General features: G+C 36.3%; 1 protein-coding gene across 3 annotated transcripts in view; it reads right to left on the reverse strand.

Moving 5' to 3' along the window:
- Positions 1–476: 476 nt before the first annotated feature.
- The window catches only part of LOC124299707 (SRSF protein kinase 3), a 40,031-nt gene continuing 23,205 nt past the window's right edge, over positions 477–17,302 (reverse strand). For all 3 annotated transcript variants that reach the window (XM_046753017.1, XM_046753025.1, XM_046753009.1), the window contains 4 exons: positions 10,896–11,211; positions 5,003–5,596; positions 1,367–1,682; positions 477–1,153 (listed from right to left, as the gene is read on the reverse strand). In XM_046753017.1, coding sequence (XP_046608973.1) covers positions 862–1,153; positions 1,367–1,682; positions 5,003–5,596; positions 10,896–11,211 — 1,518 coding nt within the window. In that variant the 3' untranslated portion in view covers positions 477–861. The remainder of the gene's footprint in view (positions 1,154–1,366; positions 1,683–5,002; positions 5,597–10,895; positions 11,212–17,302) is intronic.

The raw sequence follows: 17,302 nt of genomic DNA on the forward strand, positions 1-17,302 counted from the left end.
TATACTGTTCCCGCCCCGTACCGTACTGTCTGTAATTTGATATCTAAGTGTTTGTCGTAATTTTTCTAATTCTTCCTTAATTCTATTTTCACGGTTTAACATAAGTTGTGGGTAATCGAGGCTTTTCATTTTATGGTACGATCTTACTATTCTTTGTAAGGCTTCGAGCTCGCTCGAGATCCAGCGAAGTATACTTGTCGTAATTACTTTAATTGTGTGGCATAGGCCACATTTCTATTTAATACGTAGGTTATCCAATTACTGCTTTTCTTACTTCTACGAAAGGTATCATCCCGATGTGTGCAGTCTTTTGCCGCTGCAATAACGAAAATTTCATTGTTAGATAACAAAATATTGAATTTTTATGAATATTTTCATTACCTAAAAATGAAACTGAAGTTATAATAGGGCATGTAAATAATAGACAAAAGCGGTCATTCGCTTTTTTAAATATATAATTTAAATCATTATTATTATAAATTATTACAACGTTATACACAATAATTTCAAATTTATATTCTAATGATTTAAATCGTATTGGAATTTTTATTTCTTAACATTCCAGAAGCTTAAACCATTTGCATTCGACACCTATTTTTCTAGTCTTGTTTTGTCAATTTGCACAGAAAATCTAAAAGAATGAACATCTGAGGCTTTAGTTTTTCGAGATCGCAACTATAGCCAACGATATACTGCATAAATAAGATTTTCTTTTAATATCTCCAAGTACTTTATAAATACGGTGGCTGTTCAGATACTGCGCTCTTATGTGTAATGAGAGCTTAAGTTTTTTTCTTTCCCGTTTATTTCGGAAAGGGTGAGGGGTTGAAAAATTGGATAATAAAAAGATTAAAAACGTAATCATTTGACTTGGTTTAACCACGGATGTTTCAAACACTCGGCTGCTGTAGCCCGTTTGCTTGGATCGAAGTCAAGCATAGGAGTTAGGAACTCAGCAAATTCACGCGCTTCGCTGGGCAACCAATCATACTTTTCTGTCAATACTTCGTAGAGGCTCCAGGGCTTGAGACCCGTAATATGCCTCAACTCTCCTTTCTTATTGAAAAATATTCTCGAGTGTTTCCCAGAAAGTGCGATTTTCCGCGGGATTTCCCCAAGTAACTCTATTATGTGGGCTAGGTGGTCTTCGTCTCTGAAAAATTTAAACAGCTATTACGTAAATGTGCACTATTAGGGTACTTTATGCAGAGTCCGTAAACTTCGAAATCAAACTTTCCGAGCAAGTGTTATAAAAATTTAAATTTGACTGACTCAAATTTTTTCTTAAGATATTAGAGTGATGCTTGAACAACTATGTCTATATCTTTCTTCGAACTACGTATAGTGAAATTATTTTGAATCTCACCTGCAGTAATCGTCGCCACTATGAGGTTCAAAAAGATAATCACCAGTGGCTAATTCAAAAGCCATACACGCTGTTGACCATATGTCTGCTGAAGTGTCATAGCCAGCTCCCAACAATACTTCGAGAGACCTGTATTGTCTAGTTTGAATATCTTCCGTAAATTTTTTATGGATCCAGCAAGCATTTCCTAAATCAGCAATTTTCACCTCCACTTCACATTCGACTATCGCCGGATCCAATGGAGCTACCGATGCACGTTTTATTTGCAGCTTCGTCTCTGGAGGGTTTAGTGTCCGCACATTGTTCAATGCATTACCTATTATACATACAATGATCTAAGAAAATTTAGGTCAGCCAAATTAACCACTACTTTCTTTCTCTTCGCCTTCAAGTTTGATTATAATTCTGGTATATAACTCAACCTCCAGATACTATAAATAAGTTTACTAGTAGTGTTTCTTAGAAAAAAAATTCCGTAACACCAGTATTTGGATCGTTACAGTGTTTTGCCCTGTTAAAGAATATTACATTGTGTTACAAGTGCAGAAAATGGATGATTTCCGACAAGTGTGAAGTTTACACCATGAGCCACAAAGGCGAGTGCTGCAGCCATCGACATGTGTACATACGCTATTTGTTCAACCTCTGTGAAGGAAAATATGATTTGAGAAGCACCAAAAGTGCCACGGACAGCATGTAATAAAATTACGTTCGTAATGACACAGTGCGTAAAACTGAGTTATTCGAAAGTGCGCATGCACCAAAGAAGCCCCAGTGTAAAATCAATTATTCCAGTTGTGCGCATGCGCAAACGTCGTTTTACGGCATTGTTTTGAAACGGGGTACTTTGCACACATTCCACAGACTTCGAAATCGAACTTAACAGGCAACTGTTGGAAAGAAAACAATCGAAGATTTGGAACCCGGCTAACATTGTAACTCGATAAAACGAATCGACCGAGAAACGCCGTCACAATAATATATGTATATAAGTACCAGTCGATTACGCTTGAAGAAAACCTCGAGTTTCTGCTTACCCAGATAACTAAGTGTGTTTGTGCAAAAAGTCTATTCCAGTTTTTGTTTCCGTTTCTGCGAACGTTTCCGAAAAATAATTTTTATGCGATAAATGCACATTACAACAATAATTGTTGTGTAAGTATAGCAAAGCTTACTTGCATTTAGTGGATATTGTGGACTTTTTTCAAAACAGTTTACTTGCATTTTGACAGCAATTGAGGACACACCTTGTTCTAATATTAATAGCAGCACTTTACAAGCGTTGCTGCATATTGCTTCAACATTTAAATGCACTTTGTTATCTGGGTAAATTGATATTTTATAATAATCAAATACAAGTCAGTGATTTATCCTCTCGTTCACCGGTTTGTCCCTTTGTATAGCTCACCAACTTTTATTTTCTTTTTCAACATTTCAATTTTAGAATTTTCGATCAAGCTTGATTGATTGAAATTTCAAGGACATGATAATACATGTCGTGTGCGAAAAATAACAAGTGCAAACCATACAAAATCGTCTGCTTTTGCTTAAGGGAGGATACAAATTAACATGAACACGATTCTGCCTTGACCACGAAAGATTCAGGAGCCAATTTTGCACGATTTTGGTAAAATAAAATCGTGAACAATTCAAAAGCTTAAACTTTTTCCTCGTTTACAGAAATAATATCGTTATTTCTTGGAGAAACAGGTTAAAATTCAATGAATTTTTGAACACAGCCAGTAGATACAAAACTTATTATACGTAATTCTTAATGGGTTTGGATTCAAATTTATATGAACATTGAAAAGTAATTGTAAGCAGGCTGTACGCTGTGCTATTAATTTCTCCCGCCGTTCCCCGCGTTGACGACGGTTTACAGGGTTCCACGAATGGAGGTACTCTGAAATCAAAAATCAAATCATTTGGTGTAAATTGATAGTATAGCTAAAATGTAGTACAGGGATATTGGAAAATAATTCAATTATGAAAATGGGACTGATTTGAAAATTACATTTGGCTTTTGATATAAAAATTGAAACTTTAAAAATATGTTTGAAACAACTGATTAATTAGGTTGGAAAATCCCTGTGCTACATTTTAGCTATATTATTCATTGACCAGAAACAATTTGATTGCTGGAGTTCAGAGTGCCCCCAATTTCGAATTCCTCTAGATACGCCGTCAATGCGGGGAATGGCGGAGGAGTTTTGCCGCACCGTATACAATGGCACTCCATTTGTAGTATAATTTCCATATATAATTATAATCAAAACTCATTCAAATATGTAATGTGTACCCGTAAGATGAAACTTTTTTCGCTTACTGGTTGATTCGAACAAAACAGTCATTTTAGAATGCTCTCAGCACGTTGACCTATTCTTCAACTCAAACTGGGAAATTTTTTCATGTCCTCTGGTCAGTCCGACAGCGTGCCCCCTAACTTCATTCTTTACTTCAGACTCATCCTTCGAGTCAAATCTTTCACTTCATTTCTACTCCATTCACGATAACTTATAAACGATATGATAAATGAAAGATCCGAAAAATAGCATGCAATTAGTGCTCGTGTTGGCTCGTACTGCATACACACCGGTACTTGTATCTCCAACTTTACACTCGTATTTGTGTGAAACCAGCACTCGCCTTTGGTTCACCATGAAAACTTTATACTTGTAAAAAATCGCCCACTCTCCGCACTTGTAACATAACATACTATTTTCAATTTTCTTCATACCTAGGGAAGATACAAAACTCAATATCGTAACTGAATATGCCGGGTTTTTGAGTTCAGTTGTGCAATCTACGCAAGCTCTAAAAGATCTTCAGAAAGCCATCCCAAAAGTCAATCAATTTGGATGCTATTTTTATTAGCCCTTGCTACATTTAGGGGAAAAATAGTTTCGGCTTATTTTTTAGTCGATAAGCTAGATGGTTGAAAAAGATTTGTCTTGAACCTGAAGAGAATGAATTCCTTCATCAGTATAGAAGATTTTAAGTGAGAGGATACTAAAACATCATCTCAACGTATTGCAAGAGAAGCTGATATGGCTCATTGATATGACAACGCCACTGATGTTTACAAAAATGACATTAAATAAAGCCCATTGTTGACTACCTGCAAAGTGAAGGATTACCAGTAAAATGTGTTTTAAAAAACCAAATAATCGGCAGAAATCATAGACAGAGTGAAACGAACTTAGAGCAACAAGAACACTGTTCAAATCACTTGGTTCCAGTATCAATGAAAAACAAGCACAAAGACTTTCTGAAGTTGTCAGTTTTTTAGGTTGATTCTTAACTTGGATGATATACCCTTCATACATCTCCAGAAGTGAATTCTGACAGATTCAAGGTCACTGGTATCGTCTGCTACTATCTATTTAACCTGCATATCAGCCGACATGGGTGGCCTTGAATCTATCAGTATCCACCTCAGAAGATATATGTAACATTTCATTGTGGGACTGTAAGAAACAATACATGTTTGCAGAGTTGTAGTTTTTAAAATTTGTAACAAATATTAGCCTACCTCAGGCAAACTACTAATCTATAAAATTTTATATAAATTCCGTAGATTTGACGATTGTGACGTAGCACACATACACGCTGTAACCAAAGTAACGAATAAATTACCTTCGCCACATTCAGTCGTCTCCTCCTGATCAGGTGGTAATATACCTTCTCCGCAACTTTTTTCAACATCACGCAGAACGATGTCTTCAACATTTTGGTATTCATCAGGAGGTTGGTTCTCCATTTTTTCTCCCCCTGCTAATCCGTCAACACCATTTGTCCGTGGTATATTTATTTGAGGTACAGAAGTATCTAATGTGTCAGGTGATTCTTTGCTCTCTGTTGCAACGTCTTCTATACTCTCTGTGTTTACATCCGCTGGATCTGAACTGTTGTTTTGGACTTCACCGTTTTCTACAGTATCTACAATGAGTTTACTCTGCTCTTCAATTTCTTCAATTTGTTCCATCTGTTTCTTCAGCAGCTCATTTTGTCGCTTTGCCTTCTTCTTCAACTTCTTCTTCTTGTTCTTTGACATTTTCATATTCGTTGTGGGCTCTTGAAACTCTTTTGGCGCTGTCGATATCAATGACACTGGCAATTTCAAGCCCAACGAGTGAAGTTCTGTTGCTTCTGATGCCAATTTTCTAATATAAGTTTCGTCAACACAAATTAATACATTCTCGGGTTTTATGTCTGTGTGAATAATTTTACCTGGAACAGCAAAATATGAAAAAATTATTTCCAGGATTAAAATTTAGTAGAAATGTATAAAATTGATGAGCAATATTATCTACATAATGAAAAAACGATTTCATGGGAATATAGCATAGAGATGAATAGAAAAATAACAGCTCAGTAATCAAATAATGTAAGAAAAATTTCACAAGGTTCTTCAAAAAAAATAACGTTGGCTTAAAATTTAGTACTAGATGTCTCGTTGAGCCAAAGATTTCGATACACGACGACAAGGAAAATCCTATTCAATACCGTTATTTGTATATCCGTGCATGTATGTGGTACTGCGGTTCAAAAATGCTATGGAAATTAATTTTTATATCGTATGTAGTGTATGAAAGATTTTGTTCATTCGATTTCATGTGCAGAAACTTTGATATACACGAAAAACCTATGATACAGTACGTTTATTGATACACAACAAAGCTACTGAAGAGTATAAATGAAATTCAAAAGTAAAACAAATAGCCCACAGGTACAGAAAATTGTGAAAAGTGAAATCTCGTTATCTGCGCAGATGAATAAGAATAACAAGACACTTTTATCTACAACGTGATGAAAAAACTTTACTAACATAACATCCACAAAATAAATCTAAGGTAGATTCATACAATAGAACGTTTTGAGGATAAAAGAAATCATCGTGGCCAACTAGCTTGACATGTAAAATCAATATGGAATCTGATTGTTATTCATGTTTTTTTTTCTTTTGCATAACAAATATCTAACAAAAGGAAGGTGCGAAGGTTGTCACTGCAGGTCACTGTCGAAAAACTTGGAATCAGTAAACGAAAGCGCCCGTAAAAGAAAATCAACGTGAAACTCACGAACAGAGCTGAAAACGAATATTGCAAATAGGCGAGAATAACAATACTTTACCACCATGGTGCACACGATACTTTCTGCAATGAAAGTATGATTTAAATTTTTTTCTGTAGCGGAATACATAAAAAACACATTTTAGTAATAAGACGTGAAAGTGTACGTTTTGGTACTCAGATGTTCTTTTTCTGTACTATCGCAGAAACGATTTACGTACGGAATGCAAACAAAAAAAAAAGACGCATTAACCATACTTGCGTTACTTAATAATATATATTCCTGTATTACATATAGGACTTCATTTCCGACTCAACTCTGGCCACATGATTGACTTGAAAATAGAGACTCGATATATCTTTCGCAATATTGGGTGTAAAATTGAGAACGTAGTTCAATAACGAAAAATTTATTTTTAAAAATACCTACAGCTAGTGTATAGGGGTAGGTCGTCTGGGGTGTAGGGGGCGAAGCCCCCATCGGGTGTTATGACACTTTAATTATACTTTTTATAAAATAAAATTGAATTAAAAAAAAAAAAAAAAAAACTTGGTAGTACAATAAAAATAATTGTCAGGCATTTATAGAAAAAACGGTTGACAGCTGTGTCTTCTTTCTCTTTCTCTCTCTTTTCAAGCACCAACTGCAGGCCGTACCGAAGAATCATATTATAGTGAATTGAATAGCATGCGCTTCCCCATATTTCCTGTTACACGTTTTCGTCGCATTCACGAAATTAGACGCACCAAATGTCACATTCCGAGAACTAAGATGTTACGCATCAATTTGTAACATATTCTATCAATATTTGCGGGAGAAATACGCCACTTTCGTCCCACTTTTCAGGCCGGAAAAGTTAACATTATTGTTGAACCGAGAATAGAGTATTTTTTACCACACATGTGTCGAAAACTCGTTTTCTCGCGCACGCGTTCGCCTACGACTCATACTGAAAATTTATGCTCGGCGTAAAAAGACCTACTTTGCCTCTGGTACACAATCTACTATACTACAGTTCTATACCTACATGAGCAATGTATAATTTTGATTGTTGATAATAAGACGAAGAAATACCAGTACCCCATTTTTGCATAATCACCAATTTTTTTCGAGTTCCAAAAAAATTTAGAAAAGTTTCCGTTTAGAGCTTCTGTCGGTGAAAATTTTTATATTACACTGCGTTACCGAAATATTGTATAATGTACTCTTTCAAATATATCGACTAAAGTTTGAAATATTAAAAATCATGGGAAATTCTTTTTTGTAGATCTTGATAAGATACATACACTTACTTCTATTACTTGATAAATCACATATTCACCGAGAAATATACAGATTTTTATAAATTGTAAATATTATCAAAATCTACCCGTACTAAAAAAGGTATCTGAGTGAATTTTATACATCAAATCTCTATTAAGATCATTGCAGGAAACGTGATAGTTAATTGTTTACACATTTATTTTGACACAAGACAATACTGACAAGTGGAATCGAAGATGCATTTAAGCGTTGGTATTAGTTTCATTCAAAGTTGACCATAAAATGCTGTTGGTAGATCTACTATTAATTGGGGCAACATTGTTAACCAAGTTCCTAGCTCGGATCAGATGGGATAGCGCGTGAGATAATAAAAAAAAAAATGTAGAAGTGCAAGCCAGTCTCCTGAGCTGGCTGCACAATTTTTGCATTGAGGTGGAGTGGGGGAAACGGGCCACTTCAACTTGTAATAAACAGTATGAAAAATGTTATTTTTGCAACTAACGTGACCAGCGACACGGTACCTGAAAATTGTCGTATAACTCCCGTATTTTCCCGATCATTTTATAACAATTTTCGGACATTCGTAACATTCTTTGAACTGTACATTTATTGAATATTAGTTGTTTTAAATAATAATATTTAAATACGCACGATACTTATTGTAAATAATATGCTCATCGATGAATATAAATTTCCGAATCAGTTAAATACCTCGAAAAAAAGGGTTGAATATCCCTATGCCCTGCTTAAGGTGGTGCCTAAGTCGATTTCGACGTTGACGTACATACATCAAAATATCGCGGTCCACGTATCTCAGTCGCGGTAAATAGCTTAACAGGCCCATTTTATACACAATTCAGAACAAAAACACGCCCGATACATTTTGATTTGACGCAGAAATAATGAAATGGCAGGGATTCTACGAAATAGCAATAGTAAATTTGTTGCTACACGAACTTGATGCCAGCTTTATTGGAAAAGAACAAAATTTTGGAAAATGAATTCCCGAAGAAAACAGATAAACCAAAATTTCGTTGGTATGTTGTTACTTTCGGTACACATGAATAATACGTTTATGTCTTTAACATTTTAGTTATAACAATTTTGGAAAGAATAATTTTGCTGGCTTTTGGAATAACAGTAACACAAAAAATTATATACCGAAAAAGTGAACACACCAAGTTTTGTTGTTATTTTTTTAAGCTTCTACGTTTTTGCTAGAATGTGTGAAACAAAATGTTACAATTTTCATATTACGGCTTTGATCATTTTTGAAGCAGCAGAATGATGCGTGCGGCTAAAGATAAAAACGATCAAAATTCCGAATTGCCAAAACTCTGAATAGTCAAGACTATGGTGGTTACCAAACTTCACATATACCGTAAAGCTTTTACTGCGCAAGCGTGAAGCATTTGCCACATGTGTAAGGGGCCATACTTAAATTACGTAACAAACGTAAGGGAGGGGGGGGGTCAGACTCGATTGTTACACTTTGTTACGATACGGGGGAGGGGGTCTTTTGATGCTTGTACGTAATTTTTTGAATTGAATGTAAAATTTTTTGATAATTAATAAAAAAATTCAAACTGAATTCCCGCGCCAGATTCTGTTATAGCCAAACCTTTAACATTTTGAAACTAGCTCGCTGCGGTAGCTCTTGGCATTAGATCACTCAACTTACAGTAATTAAAACACTTAATAATTAATTAATAATTAATAAATAAAAGAATAATGAAAAATACAAATGATTTTAATAAAATTTTATGCTATTTCGTTATTTGATTCCGAAAAATTACGTACAATTTGGGACGGGGGGTTGACATTTTGTTATGATCTGATACACAGGGGGGGTAGGGGTTGAAAAGTTCTTCAAATTCCGTTACGTAATTTAAGTACGGCCCCTAAAGGTTGGTGTGATTTTCTAAGTTTCGACCATTTAGAATTCTTATCGGTTGAAGGTTTGACCACTCGGGCTCTTAATCATTCAGAAATTTGACCAGCACCCAATACTTAGTACGGACTACGAAGCTTATTACAGAATATTGAATTTACCACTTGCTACCACTAAAATCGATTTCATCAATCATTTTCCACGTTATTTTAGTCGAGTGGCTCGCAGCAGTTCGTAGCGCGCGTTCAGTCGTATTAAATTTGTGCACATGTCGCCGCATGCACATTTGAACGTCCCGGTTCGCCATAAATTCACTGTATACTGAATATATAGTAGTATATATGAAATTTAACCGTTCTGTGGAAGAGATTTTTATTAATTTATTTGAAATCGATCTTTATGGGCGGCTCGATCAAAATTCTCACAAGTCTACTCTAAGGGTCATGCTAATACGGGGCATTATTTTTCACAAGCCAAAACGCACAAAAAAATTTTCAAATCGGACTCTGATTTAGTTCATCTATAGTCCAGTTAGAGGCCAGTTTTTGCCCTATCATAAATGATTATCAAAGTTGTAGGGATCAAACCTTTTGACTTCGGCGTGCGCATTATTGTATTTGAATGTATTCGACTCCTATCCTACTGTAGGAAATCAATCAAATTAACAGCGTTTTCAATTCATTGTTTCACGCGGTTTTCATTGATACTAAGCATTATACGATAATGGCAAATTTGGTTCTATTTTTTCAATAAAAGTAAAAACAAAAACGAAATATCGTCAAATTTCGGTATCGGTAATTTTTTTTTTTTTTTTTTTATTGCACTTAAAAAGAATCATAAAAGCTTTTTTATCGTAGGTACCACGAAGCAAATTATAGCTCGGCTTGTAGTTCTCTAGAAACACAGCACACCGTGAACGAAAATATTATTTCCGAGCGGAGCAGAGTTCGACCCTATGTAGTGCGCTGCACAACCGACTGAGACATAAACTCAATGTGGCCTAATGCAATGGATATCAGTTTTTGGTACAACACGCAAGGTCTCCGCTTTTCTCAGCTGGTTCAAATACCGTGGCGTGGTCTGCAGGTAGGCCAGAACTTTTTATGCTAATGGCAAACCACCTTCAGCCTTCGTCTTTCTGCCACGGGGTTTCAGTGACAATGAGCGCAAAGACAACAAAGAACCCGCGCTGTCGAACTAGGCACTACCGTAAGGGGAGAGAATCATTCGAATTGCACGTGCGGCCGTGAAATTCGAAATTATTAATTGGACATTAAGTAATTGTATTTTCATTAGTATTACATTTGTTATGAAGATAATCCAAGCCTTCGAGAACTTGTCTGATGATGCTCTTCACATTGGTTCTTGGAATGCCTCTGTAGTTCGACTTTATGATGAGTTTGAGGAGGTTGTGACCAAGGACTTCGAACACCATGCAAACATGGAGGCCATTAATTCCACTGATTCTAAAATCGTTCAGCAACTGGACGGTCTTATTCCGCTTTGGGTCGTTGACATCTGTGTCGCGGACGTCTTTGAGTAGTTTTATTTCATCCAAAGCAGTTTCCGTGAAGTGGGATGCTGACTTTACAACTTTAAGAGCAACAAATCGTTTATCCTGTAACAAAACATGCACAGTAGTTTTAGAAACATAACTGTAACGAACGATACGTTGTAGAGACTGAAAGAAGACTTCGATTATACATTACATTTGATAAATTAAAGTAGCGCAGTTACGCAGGACTGAATTTGTGGATAACTTGGAAGCGGCATACTAATTATGTCTCTGTCCATTAATAATGATTAAATCGTAAAACATGATGTGATGAACCGAATTATTCGTATGAATAGTTACCCAATTGTAAATTATTTCATTTCGTTCTATGATACGGCTTTGTGGAATTTTTAGATGCGATATTCTAAACGTTTTTATCATAGGAAAATTGCTTGCGACTTTGCATATCTTTTTAATAAATATGATGACTCAATTATTTCTTGTCATATTTTGAAACATTATAAGCAGATTATTTTTTTAACAAATTCTTTCGTGTAGAAATATTCTCAAACAATTGTTTTCAAGAATATAGCTCCTAAAAGACGCTGTATTAAACAAACAACTTGAACTAAGCACATTTTCTTCAGTCTTATTACTTCGATGACTTGATCTGAAATTTCAATGTATAAAAACATACTCTTCAAGTCTGATATTCTCAAATATTAATTTTCTTATGTCGAAATCGATTTCGAGGTTTACAATGCACTCTCCCAATAGGGCCGCAACAGTACAAGAGGGGAAGCGATTTTTAAGGATTCGGAGGCCCTGCACCAGTTACCTTTGCGCGAGCGTCTCTCAGACGCGCGGATACATTATTTATATCGGCTAGACTCCCATTTCATTTCATTTTAGCCTGGAAATATACTTGTGTGTCAATATTTTATTAATACATCAGTTTTTTTTTTTTACATAATTATTTATGTAAACATTTTACATGAAAGATTGTGTGTTCAAATGGGAATAAGTGATATTTTACTTCAAAAATGAGTTCTAGAATTTTTTTTCAATGTCTAGGTATTGTTTAAGAATTGCAGATAAAGCTCTCTTAGTCTTCCTAGCTAAAATTGATTTTTTAAATATTATAAATCATCGGCAAAGCTAAAGCAAATGCCAAAAATGTCGAAAAAGACCTTTATTTCGCACGAGGAATGGCGCGAAGAGATATATTTTCACGACTAAGGGATTGTACGAGGAGTTTGAAAAATATTTAGGGTGAAATTCACCCCCAGTGACCCGCTGGGGTTGAAAATAATTTTTTATTCTGATGTCCATATGAAGTATGAAGATTTATAAAATCTGCTATTTTTCATTGTATTTCTAATATTTCGTTCCTTTCATTCAGTGATTCAAGATGAGTTTACTACTATATCAAAGGTAAAAAAAAACTTTGCTGTTCGTAAAAAAAAAGTAGAGGTAGAGAGCAATTTACTTACGTCATTTCATTAAGATTGGAACAAAGTTTATTAATTAGAGTATACCTTCGAGATTCCATAAACAAAAAAGAAGAAAAAAATCTCAAGTCGAACACCCTGGCAAACAGCGACAACGCGGTACGTTAACGTAGATTTGCGGTCGGACGCGCTACGGATACTCAGAGTACCAACATTATTCTTTGTCTTATTCTTATAGATGAAGTGTGATTATCATTTGTTATTACGCATTTTCTTTGCATGTTTGGAACGAAACAATAAGCGCCATTCATACTCACGAGTATTTTGATCGACTAAACGAATGCATCTGTTATTGAAATTCGCATAAACATAAGTAGTAACAAAGATGGTGTTCTGTGTGACGTAAGCTTACTACCAAGCGTTTCATTGGAACGAGAAAAATGTTAGCCTGTCCGATAGAGCAATCGATTATGCGCATGCTCTGACCATGCTGAGGTCCGAAATCGATCAGTTCGTACCGAACCGTCGTGGCGTCGACACGCTCAAGCACAGTATTGGGCGCCGCCGTGTCGCAGCAGAGTTGTTAGCTCGTACGCATGCGTGAGCTAGCGAGTTGCTTGAGAGCATGCGTAGGCAACGCCCGAGATAGTACAGCGATATTCATGTATGCCTACTCACTTCCAGCTACCTATTTTCGGTCCGAAACAAAACGCGAATTCGATTCAATACGAATTTTGTGATAATGGCTGGCGATACAGCCGACGTGAGAGAAGGGGACGCAATATTACATAATTCGTATAGAATCGAAGTCGCATTTTGGTTCGGACGGAAAATAGGCAACCGAAAGGTAGCCGATAGGCATACGTGAATGTCACTGTACGAACGTTCGCGGACAAGCGAATGTGAGATCTTACATAAAAAAAAGGAGATAACCCGCGACCATGTTTAAGGCTTCATAATCACCACCGGAATTGGTAGTGGTATCACACGGCCGATAAACATGCTATTTTTAATGAATAAATTATACTCAAACCATAATAACAAAGTATGCGTAATGACCCCCTTCTTCGTGTTTCCGGTCGACTCTCATCTTTTATCATAACTGTACAATGCTGTTCGTCATTCACCGTTCGTTACTGGGAATTGTTTAGCATTACTAGAGAAAAAAAATACACTCCCAAAATTGTATATACTGTAGGATTCGGATGTGTAATATTGATTGTCGCCATTGTCGCCGCCAAATTGATCATCGCATCGTCAACATAATATTCATCATTTTCATCATCTGTGACAGTAATAAAAGCTGGTGAGAATCTAGCAGTGACTGTATCTGCGAGTAATTTATAAAACAAATACATTTCAATAATTCTCACTCAAGTCAAAGGAATTTTGAATTTTCATTATTAGATTTGAAAAGAAAATTTTGCGAGTTACTCTTTTGACAGTTAAACTGTGTCCCAAAACATTCTCCTTTATAATTACACTAATTACCGATTGAAAACTTATGCCATTTTATTTCTCAGAAATAACTTACTCTCGGAACAAAATTGTTGCGATATGAAATATCGATTTTTACTCAAGTTTTTGAAAAAAAACGAAAACTTTTACCCGTGATTCAATATAGGATACACTTTTCTTGATGTCCTATCAATTTTTCAATCAAGATCTTCTGAAATAAATCTGACTAATACAGTGTACTCTCTCCATAGGGCTACTTCCCCGCTTTCGTACACGGTTGCTATCCCCCACTCCTCGACCTAAGTTTATCTTTGAAGCAAAAGTCTCTCATTAACAATAAAGCCGCGCAGCGAATACAATAGTTCTGTCATTTCTATTACCACATAAACGAACTTATCCCCATTTGAACACACAATCTGCCGTGTAAAACGTTTACATGAATAATTATGTATAATAAAAAAAATGTGTTAATAAAATATTGAAACATAAATATTTTTTCAGGTTAAAATAAAATGAAACTGGAGTTCATCCGATGTAAACAACGTATATGAGCGTGCACGAGAGGCTGGCCCTGCTGAGAGAGTGCGACTTTTTTATAAGGTGCGGTAGGGGGGTCTCCGATTCCTGCAAAATCGCTTCCTCTCTGGTACAGATGCGGCCGTAATTAAGAGGGGAGACCCAGTTAGAATTTTGAAAAAATCGATTTCTTTTTTTTCCATTTTCTAAAAGTACAATATTTCAAGAGTATTTTCCGACCAATTACAAGCAAATCGGACCGTTATTCGCCAAGATATATAACTTTGAATGGCGTCGTGTCTGACAAAGCTAACCGGCGCTCCCTCGAAAATACTCGAGAGGCAAGGGTAGCTCGTCGTCAACAAAAAATTGCTGCAGGTGCAGTTAACAAAGCGGAAGAAGGCGTGGTATATGGCCCAGGAATAGACAATTCAATGTAAGTAACAAAATAAATTTTTTATTTGCATGCAAATCGTACTGAAAACTTTAAATGCGTTTTTCTGGAAATCATGATTTCGAAGTCGGTGATCACTGTAACTCGAGAACGGCTTTACCGATCGGTTTGAAATTTGTCACACTGATTCTATATATAGTTGTCCTCCGGATGAACGAAGGATTTTGTTTTTTGACAATTATTTTTTTTTTATATAGCCAAAAATGTCAATGAAATTTTGGTCAAAACAACACTTTTGACTTTTAACGTCCGCCATTTTGTGAAAAATTGAAATCTTTCAAAACCCTTCGTTCATCCGGAGTGATTGATTATACAGTGATTTATTATACATTATATCATTAACTGAAGATCCCCCCTCTTTTGTTGGCTTCAGATGATCCATTGCAGCGCGAGAGTGATCACCGCAACACCCTTTTTTTTGCAGACGTCTCGCCCATTGCCTCCTACCGGCTTATTTTTAAATATTTTTCTTTGAAAAAATTGTAATGTGTACTTTCAATATACATCTTTCATATGGAAAAACTATTGTTATAAATTATTTTGTCGTTTGGCCAAAAAAAATTCGAAAAAAGCCTTCTTTGGACGTTCCAACTGGGTTTCCACCCTTAAGAAAGTACAGTGTGTTTTTTCCACCAATTTCCAAAGTCTTCCAGATCCTTCAAATTAATTTTCGAGATATTGCTATACACATATATACACACGCACGCGCGTTTCTATCCGGAAATGGTCGGAGGTGATTCTTTGGAACTTAAAATGTCAAAATCTAGTGTTGTTTGAAATAGGAGAATGCTTCGGATGGCTCGGTTAACGGACCAAAATGTGTCTGTGAGAGTAAAGGATATATTGTAAAGAGAAGTATAACAACTGACATAAGATAAGACAATTAATGAAATTGGAAGAGTGAGAGTGGTGTTATCACGCAGCGTAAGTAGGTCGGTATTGGAAGAATCTGTGAAGTAAAGAAATAGTATTAGTTCGTTGTTGGTTGAGGAGGTTCGTCTAGGAACGTAGACACAAGTTGGTTATTTTTCAATGTAAGTAGACAATATCCAAGCTGTAAGAAAACAGTACACATAATGCGTTTTATGAATGTAATCGAACGAGTCGACTAGAGAAAAGAGCGCGAAATAGGCGCTAAGTATGTGGATTAAATGCTCTCAAGAAGGTTGCACGAACAAGGTGCCTGAAAGGATCTCAGGAAGGTTGCACGAACTAGGTGCCTTGGATGAGTGCACGAACTAGGTGCTTGAAAGGATCTCAGGAAGGTTGCACGAACTAGGTGCCTTGGACGAGTGCACGAACTAGGTGCTTGAAAGGATCTCAGGAAGGTTGCACGAACTACGTGCCTTGGATGAGTGCACGAAGTAGGTGCTTGAAAGGATCTCAGGCAGGTTGCACGAACTAAATGCCTTGAATGAGTGCACGAACCAGGTGCTTGAACTGGGTGAGCAAACAAATAAACCAATGCACAAACTCGGTGCGGTAAAGTAACAGAGCGTATTCAGTATCAACTTGTGATTCAACCAAGGTATGGGTGTTTGTAAATCTCAACGATGAACAAACTCGGCTGTGGTCAGACTAGAAGTGAGCGCCGCTCCGCGATGGCGCTTTTATATGGGGTGGTTGGTCGTATCATAAAGCGTTCAGCAGTCGTTCGGTGACGTCACAATTCTGAGAATAGCGACAGACAGATTATCTGCTCCCTTGCCGGATTATACTCTTAGGTGCTCATTCATTCATTATAGGCGAAAGTGAATTCGACAGCGTAAATCCATACATACAGAAAGTTACCGGTATGAATCACAAGAAAAGAAAACGTGTAACTAATGTTTTTCAAACAAGTGTAAACTCAATTTTTCATTATAGGAAGTAAAAAAAAAAATAGATGGAAATCTTTACTAAAATTTGTAAGACCTGTATTTTTGTAGGCCGAAATCTCGACGGATTCTACTTTTTTTGTTAATAACAATTAAAAAAGTGAAACACTGGTTGCGTGGCGCGGCAAGTCAAGCTCAGCACCCCCGTGCCGCCGCGCATTTCTTTTCTAGATCCATAAAGTTACCACCCTCACATACTAACAAATTGAAAAACGCATTCAACTACAATTTAGTACTCTATATAAGCTCTAACCATCGAACTTTCACCGAACCTAACGCGGAGTTTATTGGATTCCGAGTTGCACTGTATGCGGATGCTCAGGAGTTAATCAGGGTTTGATGTTGCAACTCGAGCTAAATAGGTTCAGCGATATTCATTCTCTCGAAGTGAGCTTTCGTTCTTGTATGCCCTGTTTTTAGTCTATTGACGATACTAATTCGGACCGTGTCCGAGTTCA

This window comes from Neodiprion virginianus, chromosome 1 (genome assembly GCF_021901495.1).
Source record: "Neodiprion virginianus isolate iyNeoVirg1 chromosome 1, iyNeoVirg1.1, whole genome shotgun sequence".
NCBI lineage: Eukaryota > Metazoa > Arthropoda > Insecta > Hymenoptera > Diprionidae > Neodiprion > Neodiprion virginianus.